Here is a 24049-nt window from a genome sequence, read left to right as displayed (position 1 = left end):
TTAACAGAATGATCAGACTTAACCATTAATGACTTACCAATTTCACGTACCTCTAATATGATGCACCAGGAAGGGCACATCACATCTGTAATCGTTTTGCCAAAAATGCATCAATCAGAAAACCCAAACTGATTGATTTCTCATCAATCAGAAAACCCAAATTGAGGGACATCTTACAAAATAATTTTCCCATACTCTTCACGTGTCAAGATCATCAAAGATCATCAAAGACAAAGAAAGACTAAAAATTGTCTAAGATTCCAGGAGGCTAAGGCGACAGGATAAACCAACACAAAGTGGGATCCTAAATTGGATCCTGAACCAGAAAAAAAGACATTGCTTGGATAATTTTTTTTAAGAACCATCTTTTATTGAACTATTTTGTTTATTTTTAAAAATTTTTATTGGAGTATAGTTGCTTTACAATGTTGTTAGTTTCTACTGTATAGTAAAGTGAATCAGCTATATGTATACATGTATCCTCTCTTTTTTGGATTTCCTTCCCATTTAGGTCACCACAGAGCACTGAGTAGAGTACCCTGTGCTATACAATAGGTTCTCATTATTTATCTATTTTATACATAGTATCAATAGTGTATATTGACCCCAATCTCCCAATTCATCCCACCCCCCTTTCCCCCTTGGTATCCATGTTTGGATAACTAATGAAATTTAAATGGAGTCTAGTAAAGAGTATTGTATAGATGTTATTTTCTCAATTAAATAATTATATTACAGTTATGTAATATACTAACATTAAAAGCTGGATGAAGGGTATACAAGAACTCTGAGTATTGTTATATTTCAAACAACTTTACAGACGTATAATTTACCCACTAGCAATCCTGCTCTCCCTCAGCCCTAGGCAACTACTAATACACTTTGTCTCTAGAGTTGCCTATTCTGGACCTTTCACATAAATGGAATCATTTGGAAATGGAAGCTTTTTGTAACCGGCTTCTTTCTTTCAGCATAATGTTTTCGAGGTTCATCCATTGTTATGTGTTGAATTGTGTACCCCCAAAAGATGTTCAAGTTCTAATCCCAGTACCTGTGAATGTGCCTTTATTTGAAATTTGGATCTCTGCAGATGTCAAGTAAAGATGAGGTCATTAGCTGTGGTGGGCCCTAATCCAATGATTGAGTCCTCATAAAGAGGGGAAATTTGGACACAGCGATAGGTACACTTAGAGGGAAGATGAGATCAAGACACAGGAAGAACACCATCTGCAAGCCACAGAATGCCTGAGGCTACAAGAAGCTAGAGGATAGGCATGGAAAAGATTTTCCTTCACACTCCTCAGAAGAAACCAACCCTGCCAATACCTTGATTTCAGACTTCCAGCCTCCAAAACTATGAGACAATAAATTTCTGTTAAGCCTCCCAGTTTCTGGTACTTTGATATGGCAACCCCAGAAATTGAATATATTCATGATACAGCATATTATCACTACCTCATTCCTTTTTATTGCCAAAATTATTCCACTGTGTGGCTGTATGACATCTGGCTTATCCACTCAGCATCTGGGTTATTTTGACCTTTTGGCTAGCATAAAAAATGTTGCTGTAAATATCTGCATACAAGTTTCTGTGTGGACATGTTTTAATTTCTCTTGGGTATATACTTAAGAATGGAATTGCCAGGTCATATAATTCTATGTTTACCTTTTTAAGGAACTGCCAAACTATTTTCCAAAGTAGCTGCACTATTTTATATTCCCACCAGTGAAGTGTGAGGGTTTCAACTTCTCCACATCCTCACCAACACTTGTTACTATCTGTCCTTTTGATCATAGCTAAGAGAGTATGAAGTAGTATCTAATTGTGGCCTTGATTTGCATTTTTGTAATGACTAAGGATGTTGAGCTTTTTTTGTTTTATGTGCTTATTGGCCATTTCTATATCTTCTTTGAAGAAATTTCTACTCAAATCCTTTGCCTAGTTTTTTAATGAGTTTATCTTTTTTATGGACTTGTAGGAGTTTATATATTCTGGATACTGGATCCTTATCAAATATATGATTTGCAAGTATTTTCTCATTCTTTTTGCTTTCTTGATGGTGCTGTTTGAAGCACAAAAGTTTTACATTTTTATGAAGTCCAATTTGTCAACTTTCATATCTTTTATTATATTTGCAAGACTTCAGTACATCTAAAATTACTTCAACATAAAAAAACTATAAAAATCTATGTAAAAAGTTTAGAAGACTATGTTCTAGACTACCAAAAGGAAGGAGAAATGGAATTTTTCATTTGCTATTCAACACAATTCTGTTTCTTTTCTTTTTTCTAGATTATACAAGTGATGCAAATTCTCTGGAAATTTTAGAAATTAACATCATTAGTAAACTCACCATACAGGGATAACCATCACTGTCACTGAAGTTTATAGTCTCACACAAGCTTATAAACACTCATAAAAATTGAGGATCATTTGTTCTATGAGGGGCGAGCCATGTAAACAATGCGGGGATGGATGACTCATGGACTAACAGGAATTTGTGTTGCCATGCTACACCAAGGAGAGGCGGTGCCCAACCAGGGCCATGCAGCGGGCAATGACTTGAACTGGCTTTACAAGGTGAATGATGGCTGTGCTTTAGGGGAAAAAGAGAGAGGAAGTTTTCTAGAGGGCAACCAGGAGTAAAGGAATGTCAACGGAGCAGTGATGTAAACCCCTGATAGTAAGCCACACTGGATGACACTGGATTTTGAAGGGGCTTCCATGGCATGGGATGCAATCCATGTAGGCCACGGGGCATCCTTGAAGACTTCTGGACAAAGACATGGCCGGGGACCATGGAAATGTCTGAGATACATTTTATATTCGGCGTACTCACATGCAGATGACCATACATCCTGGTTGGTCAGAGACAGCCTCAGATTACACCTTTGGTCCTAGAGTTGCACCCCCTTTCATTGTCAAAAGCGCCCAAATTTGGAAGATAAATATTATCATCTACACACACACACAAACACACACACACACAAACACACACAACAGAACTTTCACAATTCTCACCTTTATTATGTGAAATGCACTGAGATTTTGCATTCTATTTTATTTCATTAAAAATATATATATATTGGTTGCAACCCATTAAACTGACTTTGACACACTAATAGCTCCTAGCCCAAAAACTCTGACCTAGATGCCTGTCAGGTCTTGGGAAAAGGGGGAAGAAGACAGTTAAGTTTGGATATGTACAGTTTAAGGCCGTGGTTCTCACCCTTGCCAGTGCATCAAAATCAACTAAAGCATTACTGAAAATGCACATCTCCAGGCCCACTGCATAGAAAGCTCTACTACGTGTATTTCTATGTAAAGAGCTGTAACATATTTGACAAATAACACATGAAAGGGGATGAATACTTACAGAATTAAGTTCAAAGCAGAACCACTACTTTCAGGAGTATGTGACAGCCTGGGATGGAACACGGCGGGGGCGTGGGTCAGAGGGCATGGCTGCGGTACCTCCTGGGTGCTCGGCGGGTCCCTGTTAAAGCAACGACCGCCCCTCTCTCCGCCAGCCTCCCTAGATCCTCACTGACCCGGGAGGTAGGGTCGCGGGGCGGCAGAGACCAGGGGAGAGGCAACCGGCGGCGCGGCCGCTCCGGGTCGCCAGAGCCTGCTTCGCTCGCCGGCGCCAGTACGCGCCGACACGCGCCGAGACGCGCCACAGGCAGAACACCGCCCCATAGTGCCCCGGGGCGCGCACGCGCAGGCGGCCGTTCCCAGCTTGCAGCACAGCGCGGCGGCCAAGCCGGCCAGTGGCCGCCTCTGGCAGCCCCGGGCCCGGTAGCCCCTGTCCCCAGCAGCGGGGGCAGGATGGCGCTGAGGCGGACCCAAAAGGTAAGGAGTCCTCCCGCCCTCGGGCTCCTTGCTAGTCCGAAGCGTCGATTCGCGGGCGGGGGTGGCGCGGCCGCCAAGTGAACGGCGGCTGAGAAGGAACAGGGTATGGTGACACCTGCCAGTGAGGGAAGCAGAACCAGCGCCCGCGCGGCCTTGAAAGGGAACCGCGCTCTGCGCGGGTGGTGGTGGGGCGAGGTCACGTGGGGCTAGCGTGGGGCGGGGCGGGGCGAGCGGAGCGTCTCCACCTGGCACTTGGAACCAGCTGCGGACTCGCCACGCCTTGGGCCATGTGCGCGGGCACCCTGGGCAGAGTGACGGCGGCTGGCCCCAGAGGAAGGAGGGTATGCCCTTGTCGGGGGATCTGGAGGGCTGAGCAGAGGAGTCGACGTTTGAGCTGGGCCCTAAGGGATGAGTAGGGTCTCTGCAGGTGCAGAAAAGGGACAAGGGGATTCGTGGCCCGGGAGAGACGTGGTCGGGCTTGGGGCGGGGAGGGGATGACTGGGGTTTAAGCGCAGCTGGAGCTGGGGATGGTAGTGGGTGGGCCTTAGGGGCAGTGCTGGGATAACTTTTTTGTCCTGTAAGTAATTGAGAGTCCTTGCAGGCGTTTAATATATTAACTAGAATTTGGAAAATGCACAGCAGTAGAAGAAAGAAAAGGTATTTTCAGTTCTGCCAGATTTCAGTTCTGTTTGTTGACATTCTAGCATATCTACTACCAATCTTTTACCTCTACTTAAAATAAATTATGCTATATTTTGTATCCCGCTTTTTCATATAGTTTCATAACTGTATTCATAACTGTAATTTTTAGTATTCATAACTGTAATTTTTTTTTTTTTCGCTACGCGGGCCTCTCACTGTTGTGGCCTCTCCAGTGGCAGAGCACAGGCTCCAGACGCGCAGGCTCAGTGGCCATGGCTCACGGGCCCAGCCGCTCTGCGGCATATGGGATCTTCCCGGACCGGGGCACGAACCCGCGTCCCCTGCATCGGCAGGCGGACTCTCAACCACTGTGCCACCAGGGAAGCCCCATAACTGTAATTTTTAACATTAGCATTCCGTAAGTACATTACCAGTAATTTATTTAATCATTACCTGTAGTGAATAAACACACTGGACATGGATGTCAGAGGGCAAGGCACTTAATCATTCCCACCCTCCGTGTCCACATGTTTTTACAGGTGTTTTTTTGAGGCTTAGATGATACATGTTTAGTACATGCTTGGCATATATCAAGTGCCTGGTATGAGTTAACTGCCCCTGATATTCTAAATTTTATATAAAGTAAATAATGCTGTAATAAGCATCATTGTGTGGTGAGCTTAGGCTTGATTGCCAGAGGTGAGATAGCAGGATCTCTAAGGGTATGGGTCCTTTTTAATAAACAGCTCTCCAAAAAGGAATGTTTTCGGCAAATTATTCTCTGAAAGAGGTCATCTGTCATCCTAGGACTTTGAGACAGGTGAATGACATGCTCAGATCTGTGTTGCAAAAAGAGCCTTCTGGCTCTGATGTGGCCTGGAGTGGGCCAGACACTGGAACAAAGGGAGAGTGGAGGGTATTGTGAAAGTCCAGCAAAGGCTTCATCCGAGTGAATGACCATGGAATGGATACCGAGGCAAGAACTGTACTTGGATGATGTGGAAGGGTAGAATTGACAAAACTTGAAAAAGGGTATGTGGTGAAAGTGAGAGAGGGAGGTGCACAAGATGGGTAGCTGGGTGGGTGGTAGTAGTATTGCCTATGTTGGGGAATCAGACATTGTGAGGGCAGGGATCAGGGTGCGGGAGATAAGGAGGGTAGTTTTGAACTTACATGTGTGAACATGTAGGCTGGTAAGATTTACAAAAAGGAGAACTGAGAGTAACAAGTTTGGACCTTGAGGATGACATGGGAACCGTAGATGTAACGTGATTGAGGTCACAAGGCCAGGGAGGACTTTCCTTGGTAGGAACCAATAAAGGAAGTAAGCAGAGCTGGCTTCACCAGTATGTGACTCGTAACTCATAACGTCTCACTTGCTATGAAGGGCCCTGCCTTTGGTTTAATTCTGTGCAGTCACCGTCTTGAAATTCTCAATAATTTTGACCAAGAAAGCCCGCATTTTCATTTTGCACGAGGACCCCGCAAATTCTGTATCAAGACCTGGAAGAAACAGCCCACAGTGGTCAGAAGACATCACTGGGATGAGCTAGGAAGCCCTGGCTGCAAGTAACAGAGACCCAGCCACCCTTGCTCACAGAATTGGAGGTCCATAGAGCTTTGGAAGTGATTTTGGAGCTCCTGCTCTGTGTGTGTGAAATTCTCTGGACTGAGTAGCTCTGGGCCCCAGAGCCCACTGGACATACCCTGGGAGACAAGGAGGCGTTGGCTTCCAGAAGTTCTCAGAAAGCCCAGCAAATCATTTTTTTTCCTTCACCCCTTGTTATGAATCATTTCACATGCTCATTCTTGAACCGGTGGATGGTAAGGGGTGCAGCTACTCTTAGACCTGGAGCTGAAGGTGAGTCTGCCTCTCCTGAGGGACTGGAACTGAACAGGAGCTCTTCAGGACAGAGGAAGAGGAGTGGCTGAGGCCTGATCAGGAGGTGGCCTTGCACTATGTCCCCTTAGCTCCCAACCCACAGCCCTTGCCAGCCAACTTCATGCCTTTTTAAAAAGTTTCTTCCAAAGAGTTGAGTATTTGTATGTGAACTTTCAGTTTATTGATAAAGTGTTTCCTTCAATTAAACAAGAATTCACATTTAAAAATCTGAATATGTGTCAGTGTAACATTTCTAAACGTCTTCAACAGGGACAGGGATTTATGTGGCAGCATTACATTTATGTTTACATTAATGATTATTTTTTGCTTTTTAAGGCAATATGTATCCTTTAGAGAAAATTTGGAAAATACCCCAAAATGCAGTCTTTTAAAAAGTCATCTGTAGCCCCATGGGATAATCATGGTTAACGTTCTGATAAGATTTCATTCCAGTCTCTTCACTGTGAATGTATGCTTCTGATTATCAGAGTCACGTGGTGCATCAAGTTTTATATTCTGCCTTTTCCCCCTCTTTTTACCTTAACGTTGTTTCATGACTTTTACTCCTGTAGTCTTTAGAAACTGTAATTTTTAATGATTGCATAATACTTGATTTAGCTTTTCAGAAAAAGTTAACTCTTTTTCTGACTATGAATGTTAGTTGTTCTTCAGAGAGAACTTGGAAAATCAGGAAAGTATAGATAATACCATATTTCATCTACTCTAAGATGAACTGTTTTTTTACATTTTCACATCTCTGAAATTGGGATGCTGCTCAAAATCGCTGTCAGCCCGGCAGCAGTTGTAACTTGGTTGTCACCATCTGTATGTGAAAGCCGTGTCCCAGCAGTGTATATTGAGGTTACGTGCATTGTTGGTGTGTTGAGTAATTGCTTTAAAAATGTCTTCAAGAAGATACTGTGGGAGGGAGACACAGGAGGGAGGAGATATGGGGATATATGTATATGTATAGCTGATTCACTTTGTTATAAAGCACAAACTAACACACCATTGTAAAGCAATTATACTCCAATAAAGATGTTTTTAAAAAAAAGATACTGTGACTTAATGCTGAAAATAAAAGCTTTTGTGGACACAGGCACAGAAGCAGAACAGTGGGGAATAAGCTTCATATCAATGGAATAAATGTTGCTGGAGAAAGGACTGCAGTTCTTTGTTTCCACGCCAAGCTAGCCAGATGCTTCATAGACCACAGAAAGGAAGGTTCCACCTACCCTCAGGTCGGTGAGGCTGGGTCCCCTTTACTCACCGAGGTTTGTGCAAAGAGATTGTGTATTGTGGGCCTTTGCGGAATGGGTATCAGTGGCTTGGAAGAAAACTCCAGAAACAGTATAGTGGAGGACTGTTGAAGAATTGCCACATCATCATTGCCTGGAAGGCACAGGATGATGGTGAGGACATCCGTGACCCAGGGTTAGTATTGGACTCTAAACGGGAAGAACCAATTTATTTATTTCACTTGTTTTTCCTTTTTGGTGTGTGTGGTATGCATGAGTGAGTGAAAAACAAAAGCATGTGCCCAAGTGAGCTTAAAGCTGAGTTTTAAAATAAAAGTTTTAAGTGTAAAGACTATCATAATGATATCACTTGTGTGTGGAATTTTTAAAAAACGAGACAAATGAACTTGTTTACCAAACAGAAATAGATTCATAGACATAGAAAACAAACTTACGGTAACCAAAGGGGAAGGGGTTGGGGGGCGATAAATTAGGAGTTTGGGTTTAACAGATACATACTATAAAATAAACAATAAGGACCTACTGTGTAGCACAGGGAACTATATTCAATATCTTGTAATAACATATAATGAAAAAGAATCTGAAAAAGAAAAAATATATATATGTGTAGGTGAATCACTGGTGTAACCCAAAACTAACACAACATTGTGAATCAACTGTACTTCAATTAAAAAGATTTTCTTTGAAGATAGCAAGAACACAGCCCACAGAATGAAGGAAGATATTTGTTTGTCAAATATCTGAGAAGGGACATGTATCCAGAATATGTAAAAATTCTTACAACTCAACAATAAAAGACTATCCAATTAAGAATAGAAAAAAAATGCATTTGGTCTTAGTTTAATTGCCAGTGTGTTTTCTTTCTTAGTTTTATATAAGATGGTCGTACATTGAATGAGATCTTGGATTCAGTGAAACACAGTAACAGAATTGAGTGTGTAACTATTTAAAGTATAATGGTTTGCTTAACTATTTTCCTCTGGTAATCTGCTATGCTTTAACCTTCTTTTCCCTTTTCAGGACTCACTTTTATCATCAATGTTATTTATAACAATAATTATTACACAATTTTAACCTGCCTAGTCCTTTACAATTTATAAAATATATTATTTATGTGTTTATTGAATAGGTAATCAATTTCCATGATTCAAAATTCAGAAAATACAAAAGGGTCTACAGGGGAAAGTCTCCCATCCACTCCTGTCCCCAGCCATCCAGTTTTTCTCCCAGGGTGTCATCAGTGTTAGTTTCTTCTGTATTCTTCCAGTACTAGATATCTCTATCCATTCCTCATTCTTCTTTGTGTAATACTAATGACTGCATCCTCTGTGAACTGTCAGCCTAGACTCTTTACTGGGTATACTTGTGTACGGTTATACACATTACAAAATTATAGCCAAACATTAGTGCTGGCCGGTTGGCAGGCACGTGTTATAATTACAACTGAACAGATAATTATACTGAGGCCCAAAGAGGTCAAAGTTATTTTCCCAGTGACAGAGCTGGGACTCAGACCTGGGTCTTCTAGCCTCTATTGGGAAGACACAGGAATGCGATATATTAGTGAACTAGTTTCTTTCAAATCACACTGTTCTTCCTTGAAATGCCAGTTAGCATTTGAAACTCCTTGGTGCTAGTTGGAACCTGTCAGTTGAGCCCCACTTCTGGGCCTTCAGGAATCATCAACTCTTAGTAACCATTCGCCACACCGTTTATGAGGTATATGCGCTTTAGGGACAGGGAACAGCCCGTGCGAATGCCTGCAGCTGTGGAGAAACCTGCTGAGTTGGGGGGCATTGGCCAGGAAAAACTGCTAGCTTTTCCTGCCCCTGACTGCTCATCTGTTCTCTCTGGGATTTGCCTTAGTGCAGAGGGTATAAACAATCCCCTACAGAGTCGTAGTGGAGGTGTGGAGGACACAAAGCAGAGGGAAGCAGGAAAGAAACCGTTCTGAGGTTCCTGGAGCCATACTGCATTTTTGAGCACGTCCTCTGGTCCCTCACATGACCTTAGTTTTTCCCCAAGCTCATTTCCATCGTGACAACTAGCAGTGCTGAGAACTGAGTGATTACCAAGTGCAACCTATTTAGATACATTAGATAGGAGCTAAGAACTGACCCGTGGTATACTGGTAGGGGTTTAGAAACCAGCCCTCTGGGCTTCCCTGGCGGCGCAGTGGTTGAGAATCTGCCTGCCAATGCAGGGGACACGAGTTCGTGCCCCGGTCCGGGAAGATCCCATATGCCGCGGAGCAGCTGGGCCCGTGAGCCATGGCCGCTGAGCCTGCGCGTCCGGAGCCTGTGCTCCGCAACAGGAGAGGCCACAACAGTGAGAGGCCCGCATACCGCAAAACAAAACAAAACAAAACAACAACCCTGTGGGATGAAACATGGCCCTGATTTGTAACACTTTCTGGCTTCTGTGATACAGTTATTCCCACCGTGGCCAATTACATTTGTGCATATGTGGGATAAGTACATGGCCAGAGGGGTGGGGGTTACTAGAATGATCAGCATGCCCAGAGATGACAGTGGGATCAGGAGGGCGTTATGTGGATGAGCTCGGTTTCAGGCATAGTTCAGGTAAGGAAGAATGTGATCGTCCGGGTTTAAACTTCACGTGCGTGCCCCAGACCCTGGGGTTTGCCGTCCCCTGAGGAGTTTCCCTGCCACCTGATGGACCATTACTTGTGCCTCCTTCCTTCTCTTCAGAACCTCTCCAGAAACCCCAAGAAGTTTACCCAGATCTGGAATCTGGGGAGAGTACGGAGTATTAGGAAACATCCTAGTACGTGCAAGCTAGAGCTTGAGTCACTGCCCAGACTCTTAGGCCTTGAGGCTCATGCTGGACCGGGGTAACTTTTGGGGATTGTGTCTACAAATTGGTATCCCGTTAAGGGAATCTAGTTGTGATGTAATTCCTGTCTCCCCCGTTGGTACATCGGATAGCTGTGCTAGACTGATTGGCGTGTGCTTCATCTCCCACTTGGAGCCTGACTCCCATACAACCAGAGGTGTGTAGGGCAGCAGGGGAGGTAGAGAGACTGAAATACAGGAGCCCTGTCCTTAATTGGGCACTTCCGCTTGGCTAAGTGCTTCCACTCAGGAGCCCAGAGCTAAAACCCAGCCCCTGTCCTTCTCCACCTGAGTGGGTGATGGAGCCCTGCCCTCTTCCAGCTCTATGACCTTGGGTAAGTAATTGAACCTCTTTACATCTCAATTTTCTAACTTATTAAATGGAAATGATAATACCTTCTTCCCACGTATCTTCACAGCCACGAGTAGACCCGTGTTTTCAAGGGTATTGCAGATCACTTGTTTTCCTTAGCCGGGCCAACACAGTCCTGAGGTGCGGGAGCCCCTCCCACTAGGAGAATGCACTTCTGGCCAAGAGGTGTGGGGTGTAGAGCAGCATCCACAGTTCACACACCAGCTCTGAGCTCACTGTCTTGTGTTTCAGGAATGAACCGACTTGCAGAGGGATCCTCCTGCCCAGTGCTCTGCAGGACCTGTGGGAGATGATGGTAAGTACCTTTCAGGGCTCCAGATCCCAGGAGCCTTGCAATCAAGACCCCCAAATTTATCAGCCCCTCGCGTTTGTTTGTTTGTTTGCTTGTTTGAGAAAACCTATCGTTTTCCCTTCATTTGGTTGTGAATTGCTTTTTCACTAGACGCCTTGAGTTCATAGCCCGCCTGGTCAAGATGCTGCCAGAAATCACCATCTCCCTCCACTGGGGCACAAGAAAGCCATCTTATCCTGAGGCACATTGGCTTCTGGAAGGTGCCTCTGACCAACTACAACTTGGGATGTTGGTATAAAAATGGTCATGAAGCTAATCATGGAGGTCCTGCTGCTGTTGCACGAGGGGGCAGAGCTCTGGGGGTTGGTGAGGGGAGGGGGGGTGCTGGCTCCTGGCCTCTGCGAAGGGGAGGGGCAGTTCTTTTCTCCCACTTCTGCTCTTCCCCAGGGGAGACTGAAGGAGCAGCGCTAGCCAGCCCTCTGCCGCCCTCTATAGCCGACTGGCCGTAGGCCAAGCTGCCCAACACTTGGGCTTCCCAAATCTGTACTCTGCTCTCCCACTTCACCTCCACTTTCTGAGCATCTTAGGCTCTGGGACACCCTCATCCTTTACTGTAAGGCTGCAGTAGCTACAGCTGAAGGAAAAGTAGGCCGGGAAGGGAAAGACTGCGTAAAAGAAGGGTGATGGGCCCTTCAAGGACACTGAAGAGTTAAAAACACGGACTCAAACAGAACTTGTACACCAGTGTTCATTGCACCATTATTTACAATCCCCCAGAGGTGCCCAAGTGCCCATCAACAGATAAATGAATAAGCTCAGTGTGGTATATATATATATATATACAATAGCATATTATTTAGCCTTAAAAAGGGATGAAGTTCTGACACATGCTACAACGTGGGTGCACCTTGAAAACATGCCGTGTGAAATAAGCCAGAAAGAAAAGGGCAGATATTGGATGATTGCATTTACATGAACTAACTAGACAAGGCAAATTCATAGAGACAGAAAGCAGAGTAGAGGTTTCTAGAAGCTGAGGGGAGGTAGAAATGGGGAATTCTTTCGTGGTACAGAATTTGTTTGGAGTGATGAAAAAGTTTTAGAAATGAATAATGGTGGTTTGCACAACATTGTGAATGCACTTAATGCCACTGACTTGTACACTTAAAAATGGCTAAAATGACATATTTGATGCTGTATGTTTTAAAACTTTTTTATCCTGTTAAAATACAGGAAAGAAAAATTTCACAGAGCTGGAATAAAAGAGGAAGTGGTGTCATGTGTGTGTGTTCCTGCATGTCCTGCGGGCTGAGGCTTAGAGGAGCTGAAGGTGGGCAGACAGAGCCACTGAAAATGGCAGATTCCAAAAGCTTTATGTGAGAGTTTAAATAATTTTTTTAGAGCAAAACAGAAATGATTCCCACTGCATGTGCAGAGTTAATGAACAAGGGTGGCTTCACGTGATTGTTACCCGACCTGTGTTGTCCTTCCAAGCGTCCCACATCTTGCTAACGTATTTCCCCCTCTTACCTGTTGCTTAAGATAATGTAAACTAGGGTCACTGGTAAGATTGGACTGGTACTGATGCAGCCTCAGCTTTCTAAAGGTGCCCCTCGTTGCTTCTCTGCACCACACGCACTCTCACCCTTCCCTGCCGCCCTGTGCTGGAAGGTGGCTATCCTCATCCGAGAGGCTAGCCACCCTCTGTACTCAGTACCTGAGTTCTGATGAGGTTTGTACAGCCTTGGAAACTAGCTTACCTTTGGGGGCCATTTCATGCCTGCCCTGTGGGCAAGTAGCCCCTTGCCAGCATCCCTCTGCAATTTCCTTTCTCTTCCTCTCTCTTTTGGGTCCTTCTCTTCTGACTGTGCCCCCAAGCCCTGCTCAGCCCCTCAGCAGACCTCAGGGGTTAAAGTGAATGATGGGACCAGAGTGTCCCAACCTGTTTGCTAGAAGGAGCCACGCGTATTCGCTCCTCCTCCCCATGGGCTCCTATTCTCTAGTATGTTAATTATCAAAAACACTTATTTCATAAGCAATTCTATTCTATATTATGCTTAGGCAAAAGTGTACCTACCAACTAATGATTAGCATGAGTTGGAATAAAGGCAGTCAAAAGAAAAAGACGTGACACTTGCATTAGCTCAGGCAGCCTTATTGTAGGGAAAGGTGTTCTCTTCAGTAGCATTTCTTGAAACGTTTAGAAAAGGTCAAGGGCTGCTCTGTCTTTGGCTACCTCTAGGGGTTGGGAAACCTCTCCTTTGGTCCCTTCACTTGCACCCCCTCTCATGCCTTGGCAGTTTCCTATCCTGCTGTCAAGGGTAGAGTCTGTGAGACATTTGAACAGGTGGCAGGAAACCCAGTACAGGACCAGGTCTGAAACCTTGGGCTAATACTTCCACACCCGTCATGGAGCCATAAGACAGAATTCCCTAGAGAATAACAGACCCCCTCAGATGCTCTCAGCAGCCCACTCGGGTGGGCAGATAGGTGCTTTCCACAAAGACTGTCCTGGGAGCTTTGAAGATGAGTCACTGGCCCACTCTAGCCCAGCCCTGCTGAGTGTACAGGAACTTCCCTAGGGATGGGTCCAGCAATGAAAGTAGGCTGAGACTTCAGAGAGGGCAGCAGGCAGGATGTGCCGCAAGAGAAGGCTCTAACCCACTAAGGAGGGAGCCTGGCCTGACCACCTAAGGCGGGGACCTGGGAGGGAAGCACAGGGGAAGCCCCCCTTGTTCTTGCTCCTGGTTCTGTCACCTAGTCCCTGGAGCACAGGGCACCGCTTGGGGGATATGTGAGAGGACACAGATGGAGGGTGGCCGCATTGAAGCCCCAGGGCCACGGGCATTGATTGGCTCCTAAAAGAGACCCTTTGGAGAGGACTTCAGAGTGAACTGTGAAGAACTAAGGAGCAAGATTTATAAAAGTAATGTGGAAAGTGGCTAAAGCCTACCTAAGGCTTAATTCTGTGCAAAGAGAAGACTGAATTGTAATTTACTGGCACCTGGGTAGTGAGGAATTTAATTTTGTTCTTAAAAGAGCTGGCCTCTGTCCCTAGCCTCTCTGGGAGGCGATCTCTAAAACGTCCTGCCTGATGGGACTGTCTGTCTACCCAAAGGCTTTGACCCATACCAACAACGTGAGTTAGGGTGAGGGCTGGCCTCACTAGCTAGACCAGCCACGTGGTTTAAGGTGGCGGCTTTGGGTCATTGCCAGAGGAGCTGGAGACTCAGATCAGCCACGTGGGTGGTCCATTAATCCATCCTGCTTCCGTGATGGAGCCCCAGTAAAAGCTCTGCACGCTGAGCCGGGGGTGAGCATCCCTGCGGGCAGTGGTGTGTGTGCTGTCACACGTCAGTGCCAGGACTCCAAGGAGGAGGACAGTGGAAGCTCTGCATTTGGACCCCTCCTGGACTGTCCCCGTGAGCTCTCCCCTGTGATAAACTGGAGCTGTGAGTACAACAGCCTTTCATGAGTCTGGAGTCTAGTCAAATTACAGAACCCCCTGCAGGGGCGTTTGGTGTCAGAAGTGAGGGCAGGCGTGCGTGAACGGCACCCTGTGAGCAGAGCAGCTCCTCTTTTGTGGAGAGACGTGTTCGTCAGGGAGTCTCAGTTTCCCATCTCTCTTTTGTCTTGCACTGTCCCACCGGCAGGCCACCATCGTGGGCCCGGTAGGTAGCAGCTGCTGGGTGCACCCTTCGCTTTGCTTGTTGCGCTGTACGCGCTCACAAACGCACTAACCCGCTTCGGTGTCTCATCCTCCAGAATGACAGTCCTTACCAAGGAGGTGTTTTCTTCCTGACCATCCACTTTCCTACAGATTATCCTTTCAAGCCCCCAAAGGTAAGGACGGGACAGGGACAGCGTGTGATAAAGTCACTGGTACAGAAAGCTGCACCTGGGACTCCTCCCAAGGGCCCTCATCCACCACCATGGGTACGGCCTCCCAGGAGTTAAACGCTGGACTTCCAGAATCCATTCCTCTTGTGAGCAAGGGCCGGTGTGGTGACAGGGGTGCTGCTTGTAGGGTGGCTGAGTTGGGACGTGTCTCAGGCTCCAGTTCCCTTCTCTGCAGTCCCTTTCAGTCCAGGATAGGGGTTCTCAGCCCCTGTCCCAGGGACATTGGGCAATGTCCTGGGATATTTGTGGTAGTTAAAGCCTGAGACGGGAGGTGGGGAGAGGACAGGTGCTTCTAGTATCTAGTGGGTGGAGGCCAGGAATGCCACTCAGCACCCTGGATTGCATAGGACGGCCCTCAATGTCTGCAGGTGGAGAGACCCTGGTCTGGGGCCCTGGCAAGTCACCTCCTTCCCGCACCCAGAGGAGTCCTGCCCTCATGAGACTCACAGTCCTGTGTGGGAGACATTTAGTATGAGAGCTGGGCCACGCAGAGGAGAAGCACAGAGCAGGAAAGTGGGACATGACAGTGAGGGCGGATGGCAGGGGGATCTCCCTGAGCATGGGAGGGCCCACAGGGAACAGGGGGACAAGCCTGTGTTTGGGGGCGGGGAGGATGCCGGAGGGGTGGCCCATGCCATGGGGTCTGTGGCTTGCTATGGTGCGGAGAGGCAGAGTGGGGGCCGGGCTGGTTGTGAAGCCAGGGCAGGTGGCACGAGGGCAGGCAGAAGAGGCAGATTCTGGAGGCTTCCAAGATGGAGCCAACAGGAGAGGCGGCAGGCCAGATGTGGTCACACGGCAGTGACGTGTACGTGATTCACGTCACTTTTAACATATTTTTATTTTTCTGATTGGAAAATCGATAAAAATTGGTTATTTTAAAATTAGAACATTTGGAGAACTAACTGACATACAGGTGGAAATCAGTCTCCTTATAAACCTATCCCCAGAGGAAATCGCAACTGACAGCCCTGTATACACTCCTCCAGGATTTTTCTTCATACACCAATATATATTTTTATTCTTATCTTTAAAATAAAATTGTCGATTCTGGTTGTGAATGAGAAAACTGAGGCTTTGAATGGGCACGTCATTTCCTGAAAATGGCATGGCTCATAGTGGAGGGTGGGACTTGAACCCAGATGTGTCAGCCTATTTTTTTTTTAACTTTTTATTTTGAATTAATTTTAGACTTAGAGAACAGTTGCAAAAACAGTACAGAGTTTCCATATATCCCTGTCCAGCTTTCCCTAAGTCAACATCTTACGTTACGGTAGTACAAGTATCAAATCCAGGAAGTCAGTGTTGGCCATGATACTCTGAACTAAACTGACGGCCTTACTTTTTTACCAGTTTTCACTGCTGTCACCCTTGTGTTCTAGGATCCTGCACTGCATTTATTGGCTTGTCTCCTGCCTCTCCACGGTCTGTAGCAGGGCCCCCGTTTCCCCTGGTCTTTCATGACCTTGATGCTCTTGCGAGGCATTGATCAGTTATATTGTCGGAGGTCCCTCTGTCCCTCTGTTTGTGTGATGTTTCCTCAGGGTGAACTAAGGCTTTGCGTTTTAGCAAGACATGCGCAAAAGTCTTGAGTCTGTCTCAGGGCCCCCGATCTCAGGGTTTGTGATATGTCGTACTGCCCCGAGGTTGACCTTGATGGTTCAGTTGGAATCAGACCCCTTACCCCGTGTGTGCACGTTGTATCGAAGCCGTGGGAAGAGGCCCCATCGGGCTTCTCAGCCGCAGCTCTTCCTGGGCATTGCCACCAGAGGCCATCTGGTGGCTCCGTATTTTAAATCATGGTTAAATGTGGTTAGGATCCCTGAGACCTTGCCAGCTTTTAGCAGGGGAGACCGGGGTGTGCTGGGCAGAGGCGGGCAGATGCTAAAATAACTCTCTTGAGTATGACTGTTATTCCAAGGGGTTTGGTTGCAAAGCGTGTTTCACGATCTTGAATGTACTCCCTCGCCCCTTTCCCTGTTGAGAGATGCTGCTGTGTCTTGTAAGGTAGGAACCTTCCATCTTACCTCCTTCATGAGAGTATAAGCTGCTGCTAATCTTTCTTAAAATAAACAGGATGTAGTCCTGTATGTCTCTTGGGCATTTTCAGGATTCCTGACTCCCTGCCCAAGGACAAAGAGAAAACAGCGCCTATTATTAAAAGACTGAAGTAAGCCCTGTGAGTTGGAGAGGTGTGTGCTAAAAAGTCCTATCTCCTACAAGAGAAGAGGGTGTTTCTGTCTTTTTAAAATCTCCTTTCCACAGGAGAACAAGATAAAGTAGACTGACGTTTTGGCAAGAATTTTCTGACTCTGAGGGGGGTCTGGCAAGACTGTGTGATCTTCTTTCTAGGAGATTTTGGGAGGTAAGGCAGATACTTAGTGCCTGAGACGCTTTGGAAGTTTGACCCGTCCTGGAAGAAATCATTTGGTAATAGATGATAAGCCTCCCATACACACAGCTTCCTCTCCTCATATTGTGAAGTAAGTTGTTTTTTAAAAAAAAAAAACAGGCAAAAACCCCACTATTTTATTATAAACTATTTCAGGCATGTAAAATATTGTAGATAATAATATAACGGATGCCCACGTATGCGCCACCCAGCCTAAGAGCTCCATTTTTCAAGGAGACTTCCGAGTCCTTGCCACCGTCCTTCTTGTTGCCCCTCAGAGCACACTACTTTGGGGCAGGTGGTGTCAGTCCCCGTGTCTAGCTCAAGTACCCAGCAGGAAATGGGTTGGGGGTCTACTCCTCCGGGTGCCCCCTCCTGTATCCTGTTCAGCTTTGGGGAGGGAGCCCAGCTCATCCAGGACCGTGCAGGGCAGTAAGTTATTTCAACACTTACTGTGATATATTTTAGATATACCCAGAGTGGTTGTTTTCATTGCCTCCTCTGATTACAAATCTCTCTTACAGTGTCATGGCACCGGATTTCATTACAGTAATGAGGATAAACGCACATACTCTCAGTGGGCACCAGACCTGCTCCATGCTGCCAAGAGTGGCACTGACTCACACTCTGGTGGCCAGATTCCTGGAGCCCACATGCTGGACAGCCAGGGCTGTTCCACGCTGACCTCTGTGTATCTCTTCCTCATCCACATGCATCCATGTTGTAGGATGGGAGAGACGGAGGGAGGAGGTTCTTTGCACTATTAAATCTTCCCCAGCAGACAGTTGTGAAGAACCCTCAGGACTCACCAGGCTAGGGGTTTACGGCCGTGAATGACACGTTCCCGCTCCGGGCAGCCTTTATTGCATTCGTCCATCAGTCCTCGGTATTTGACTGGAAGCGGCAGCATTGCCCCCGTATCAGTTCTGTTCTCTGCTCCGCATTGAAAGGAAGTGACCGTTATGCACGAGGGTGTCACCCCCTCTGCTTTTTTCTTCCAGGTACAACAGACTAGCGAGAGTGGACACAGAAATATGCTGTGTAAGTGTCTCAGAGGTTTTACGGGAGACATTGCCCAAGAGAAGCTGAGCTGAGGTGCTGGCCGAGCCACTCACAGAGCATCATGTCCTCTGCAAACAGACGCTGCTTGCCCACTTTCTCCAACCACAGCATGTTGGTACCACTCTCAGCCATCGTGCCAGATCAGTGGTCACTGTTATGATCTGCAGCCTTCCTGGCTACATTGGAATCTGTCCCGCCACCCCGACCCACTGCTCACCTCTTGGGGGGACCTGTGCGCCTCCCCTGCCCGGCCTCACTCAGGCGGCATCGCTCACGGAGGGGATACACAGGGGGCCTCAGCGTGGCCCCTTACCACGTGCTCTTGGCCTTTTAGAATTCAGTGCCAGCTCGGGTGCCCAGGGCGGAGCGGGCAGGCTTCCCTCACATCCCGTCTGCTGCAAACCACATCCCGAGGAGTCTCCACTCATCCCAGGAGTTCCTGGGACTTGGGAACAGTGTCACTGGGAAGTGGAGGCCTTACCCCACAGCTCCCACCAGCCTTCCTCGGCAGTGCCACACGCTGGCCCTCTCCCCTCACGCCGAGCAGCGGTAAATAGAAGATATAAAGGGGTATAAAGCACATAACACGCCATGAGAGATGACTGTCCTTGTAGAAGCAAGAGCAAAATTATGAAACCTGGAAAGATTTGGGTTATGCTTTTCTACCCGATGAGGTTTTTCATCACCCCTACCTCCTCCCGTTCAGAGCCTCCATGAAGTCCAAGTGTGAGCCAGTCACTGACCAGACACAGGGAGAGAGGGGGACTGTTAAATGTAAATTAAAATGTAATTCACTCATAACCCTAAATGATAACTGACATTGAAGTCTCTTTTTCTTTTCCAGGCAGAAGAGAAGATACGGAAACTTGTAACAGGTAGCTGTCGGGTAACTGGCCTCCTCTCTTACGTTTCTGATGCAACACATTTTAAGACTTGCCTTCAGAGTTCAAAGGTTTGAGATTACGTTAGTGAGGAGAAGGGTAGGAAAGGGGTTAGTCTAATTAAACCTCCAAAGAGAGGGAGGAAAACTGAGGGACTTCAAACCTCTAATGTCAAATTTGGCCTGGTCTTTCCTAAGGGCGTTTCAAAGCTGGTCCACTCCCAGAACAGCCCTATGAAAATAATGTCTGGGTGAGTAGGACCAGGGGGTGGAGAAACACTAAAATGCTGCAACCAGATGGCCAGGCCTGTGGAGTTTGGAAGGAAGCCTACAGACCTTGCAGCTGGGGATCAGCAAACGATAGGTGAGCCCGGGAGGCTCATCTGCTCCAGAAGGTGCCAAGTTGTAGCACAGCTTCATTGCTCTTGCTTCCCAGTGAGAGTGCCGGGATTAGTTACCACCGCTTCCTTAGCAAAGCAAGCAGCAGTCTGAGCCTGGTCTGCATCTACCTTATGGGGATCCCCACTGAGGATCCTCTGTTACCACAACAAGGCTGCTTCCTGTGTTCCGTGGGCCCCGTTCCCTGCCTGTTACCGTGGTGAGGGTGGCCCTTTTAATTTTCGTGTCTTTGCTACCCCTTCGGTCTTTACCTAAACAAAATGATAAACGTTAGGTGTCCCCTGGGAACGCTGTCATCACACGGCTCTGCCACTTCAGACAGGGGTCACAGTGCTCCTTGAACCACGCGTAACAAAGCACGGGAAGGTAGATTCGCGTTTCAGAGACAAGTCAGAGGCTCAGAGGAGAGACCTCCAGGCCCAAGTTGCTGTCACGTTTCAGCCTTTCCAGTGTAATGGCTTATGACTCGCAACAAGCTGATGAATTTTCTCAGTCCAGTCAAAATTTCCCCAAGCCTGCTCTCCCTGTTGGAGATCTGCAGTAGAAAAAGTAAAATTATCCCTTTGGGATCCCCAGTATAAATTACCATTCACTCTTCGCTAACTTGAGTCACGCTCTGTACCTGCCAGAGCCCTTGGACAGGCCACCACAGTGACGCTCCACAGGCCTGTCCCTGGCAAAGTCCCTGGACTCTGTTCCCATGGGAAACTTGCTTTTCATGGCTTCCAGGGTTCAGGTCAGTCTGAAGGACAGGCATCTTAGGTCGAAAAGCTTATTTTAAAATGCACTGTGGTGCAGGCAGCTCCCGTGTAAGCCACAGGTACACATATCATGTTTCCAAGGCGAGTCCCAGGTCAGTCACTGGACAGCAGCTGTGAAAAGCTAACGGCGGGAGCAATACATTTTCTTCTCTGTGGACCAGAGATATCATGGAGATGCATGATCTTAAGCAACCGATCCAACATGAACAAATGACTTAGCTCTGGCCAGAAGTGTCTCAGTTTGCAGGACGGTGCTGAGATCTTGATCCTTTGTCAGGCTATGGGAAGACTCAGGAGTTCCAAGAACACGGCACAGGGTCAGTCTCCCGACAAGGGATGAAAACACCAGAACAGCAATGTCCAACGGCCTGGCAGCTCACAGCTGAGCTGTGTGTCAGCACCGTGGGGTCCCACACCACCCGACTGCAGGTGCTCAAGGACGGGCCGGTTTCTGTCTCTGAAATTCAGGAGACAGTCTCCTGGGGTTCCAGAGAGGTGCTTATGGGACTGGTCTGCAGCACTCCTGGCCCGAGGCCTGTCCTGGCAGAGGCAGAGAAAGCTTGAGAGCAACATAGGCCACCCATCCCTCCCGCCCTCGCCCGCCCATCCCTCCTGTGCCTCTGTTCCTCCAGCTCTTCTTGCTGCGACACATGCTTCCTCCCTGGCAGCACTGGCTGAGGATTGGATGAGGATTAGATCTAGCCGTGAAAGCTGGTCCTCTGAGAAACGGAGGATGGCTTCCCAGGGTTACCAACCTGGGTCCTTGGACTATTTAATCACTAGAAATTGATAAGAGACCAGACAAGAGATTCCGGCAAGGCTTTACTGGGACTTGAGCGGCAGCAGGGGGGGTGAGAACAAGTAACAGGTGCGCTTGCTCGGTCCCCCAGCCGGAGTGGGCGTGGAGGGGTGGCTTCGGCGATCTGCGCACCCCCTTGCCGGTGCCGTGTGTGGGGATCACGTGCAGCCCCCCACTTTTGCTCCGCGCACCTCAGAAATGGCAAGTAGGTTTTGGCCTTTTTGTATCTTACTGCTCATAACGGACCCCACCCGCGCACGCGTGCAGTTATGTTTTAGTCCCTTCGAGTTTCTTTGTATTCTGTTGCTTGAGGAGAGGAGGCGTTTGTCCAGGTGCAAGCACTCCAGGAAAGGGTCCCGAGTCCCAGGTCCCAGCCTATCTCGCCAGCACCCGCAAGCCAGCAGCCTGGTGCCACGCAGGCAGGCAACGCTCGCCCCTCAGGTCTGGTGTTGTCCCCCGGCCCGTCTGCTGGCCTCCTCATGACCACCACCAGGGTTTCTATTCTGTTGCCACAGAGATTTTATTAAAAACGAACCCAAAAAGCTATAGAAAATCTGCAAACCCCCTATCAGACCAAATAGTGGCTTCTTGACTTTCCTTAAAAAAAAGTCTCCTTCTTATCCCATCTCCACCCCACTTCTCCCAGACTCCCAATTCTCACCCTTCAGAGAGGCCCACTTGGTGTATCCAGCTCCCTACCACAGAGCTTCCCTCGGGGTGCAGGGGCTTGGCTACCTCTCTTTGGGAGGTAATGACAGAACTGCCCCGTTGGAGCCTGCCTCTCACCCCTGCTGCCCACCCCTATCACCGCAACAGCTCAAGGGCCTAGTCACAGGCGGGGGAGGGAAGACCACAGGCCTGAGGAAGGAGGTGGGACTAGGGTCAGGTCTAATGGATGGACGGGGGAGAGGGTCCTGCAGGCAAAGGGAGCCCTTCAACAGAGGCTGGGTTCCAGCATATTCTGGGAGCTGACTCAGCACCTGGGGACACTTCCGCACATGGCCCTTCCCAAACTGGGGCCCTGTTACCTTCTGGCAGCCACAGGGGTCACCAGGACACTAGGGTAAATGGAATCACAGGGCTGACCTTTCCGGAGAATCACTGAAGGCAGAGGAGTGGCAGGATGAATACAAATGTTCATACTAAGTGGATGGTACACTTCATACAAGCTGGTGTGTAAGACCATTTCACACCCTAGACCCCCAGGGAAACAAGCACCGTCGCTGGACCAGGGACCTGTTAGGGGCAAGGAAACAGGCACAAAGCTGCATCTATCTAGCCCTCTATCCACGTGAAGAAAGACGTGCTGTTAGGCTTGGGCCCAGCCTGGCCTCAGAGTTTGTTCTCGGGAGCAATAATGGCCTGGCTAGGGCACAAGAAAGAAGGTCAGCAGTGCTCAATGGGCAAAATGAGCCAACAGCTCCAGAAACAAGGATGCGGATGGAGGCATGGGCCATGAAGTTGAGGGTGGCAGAAGCAAGGGATTTAAGGCTTCTGAGGAAAGTTGAAAGTTCCGTGTCAAATGTCCAGCAGTGGGAATTCCCTGGCGGTCCAGGGGTTAGGACTCTGCACTTCCACTAGAACGGGCTCTAGAGCACAGGCTCAGTAGTTGTGGTGCACGGGCTTAGTTGCTCCGCGGCATATGGGATCTTCCCGGACCAGGGATCAAACCCGTGTCCCCTGCATTGGCAGGTGGATTCTTAACCACTGCACCACCAGGGAAGTCCCCAGAGGGACATTTTAAAAACATCCCTAGATCAGGGACTTCCGTGGTGGTCCAGTGGTTAAGACTCCATGCTCCCAATGCAGCGGGGGCCCGGATTCGATCTCTCGTCAGGGAACTAGATCCTGCATGCCGCAACGAAGAACCCACATGCCACAACTAAGAAAGATCCCACATGCCACAACAAAGATCCCACATGTGGCAATGAAGATCCCGTGTGCCACAACTAAGACCCGGAGCAGCCATTAAATAAATAAATAAACATAAAAACATCCCTAGGTTACATCCTCACTGTTTAAAGCCCTCCAGGGATTCCATCACACCTAAGAATAAAGTCCTCCCCCCTGACCCACAGGGTCCTACAGGATCCAACCCGCACCCATGCTTCCTTCCCTCTCTTCTTCTCTGGGCTCCCACCTCAGAGCTCCAGCACCTCTTGTTCCCTCTGCCTGGAACACTTCTCTCCAGATCTTCCACAGCTGCGCCCCCCACCCTCCCAGCCCCATATCCAGTCTCTGCTCCTGTGTTACCTCTGGGAGGCCTTCCCTGATCTGTCAAGCTGAAATAGGCTACCACACACTACAGCAGGAAGTGGAATCCTAATGTCCCCACCTTCCCACACCAGGGACCCCCTCAGCCTTCTTTCAGTGGAGCCTGGGTCTCCCTGCTCTTCCCTCATCAGTATGGATGGACCTGGTCACCACACTGAGCTGATCTAGTGCCAGGACAAAGAGACCTGCCTCTTTGGTCTGCACAGCCTGATTCAGGCAAGGTAGGGCCACCCCCAGTTGACTGAAGTGTTGAAAAGTGCTCCCTAGTAGGCCTTAGGGATCCAGGGCCCCCAGGCTGGGGACTGGCAACCAAGTGGATGAAGGAAACTGGTAACTAGGACGTGTTTAAATAGGAACATTCCCAGAGAAAGAAGAGAAAACAAAGACACGTGGAGCCAAAGAAAATAAGAAACAAGAACAATACGAGTG

At 47.9% G+C, this 24049-nt stretch overlaps 2 protein-coding genes across 9 annotated transcripts in view; one reads left to right on the top strand and one right to left on the bottom strand.

The window, feature by feature from the left end:
• URGCP (upregulator of cell proliferation) overlaps positions 1 to 3513 on the bottom strand; it is a 92521-nt gene extending 89008 nt beyond the window's left edge. For 2 of the 4 annotated variants that reach the window (XM_067745702.1, XM_067745703.1), the window contains exon 1: positions 3378 to 3513. The gene's annotated coding sequence lies outside the window, so the exon portion shown is untranslated. The remainder of the gene's footprint in view (positions 1 to 3377) is intronic. The other 2 variants (XM_067745705.1, XM_067745704.1) reach the window with 2 other exon arrangements.
• UBE2D4 (ubiquitin conjugating enzyme E2 D4) overlaps positions 1 to 24049 on the top strand; it is a 29163-nt gene that overhangs the window by 3625 nt on the left and 1489 nt on the right. The window contains exons 1-6 of one of the 5 annotated variants that reach the window (XM_067745725.1): positions 4201 to 4913; positions 11096 to 11159; positions 14922 to 14999; positions 18447 to 18486; positions 19352 to 19382; positions 20825 to 22948. In XM_067745725.1, the coding sequence (XP_067601826.1) occupies positions 4768 to 4913; positions 11096 to 11159; positions 14922 to 14999; positions 18447 to 18486; positions 19352 to 19382; positions 20825 to 20933 (468 nt within the window). In that variant the 5' untranslated portion in view covers positions 4201 to 4767 and the 3' untranslated portion in view covers positions 20934 to 22948. Of the gene's footprint in view, positions 1 to 2293; positions 3854 to 4200; positions 4914 to 11095; positions 11160 to 11306; positions 12487 to 14921; positions 15000 to 18446; positions 18487 to 19351; positions 22951 to 24049 lie in introns of those variants that run through there. The other 4 variants (XR_010945360.1, XR_010945359.1, XM_067745726.1 and 1 more) reach the window with 4 other exon arrangements.

The sequence above is a fragment of the Pseudorca crassidens genome, chromosome 8 (genome assembly GCF_039906515.1).
Source record: "Pseudorca crassidens isolate mPseCra1 chromosome 8, mPseCra1.hap1, whole genome shotgun sequence".
Lineage (NCBI taxonomy): Eukaryota > Metazoa > Chordata > Mammalia > Artiodactyla > Delphinidae > Pseudorca > Pseudorca crassidens.
The sequence above is the reverse complement of the archived record's forward strand: the minus strand, read 5'-3'. Positions and strand labels throughout refer to the sequence as shown.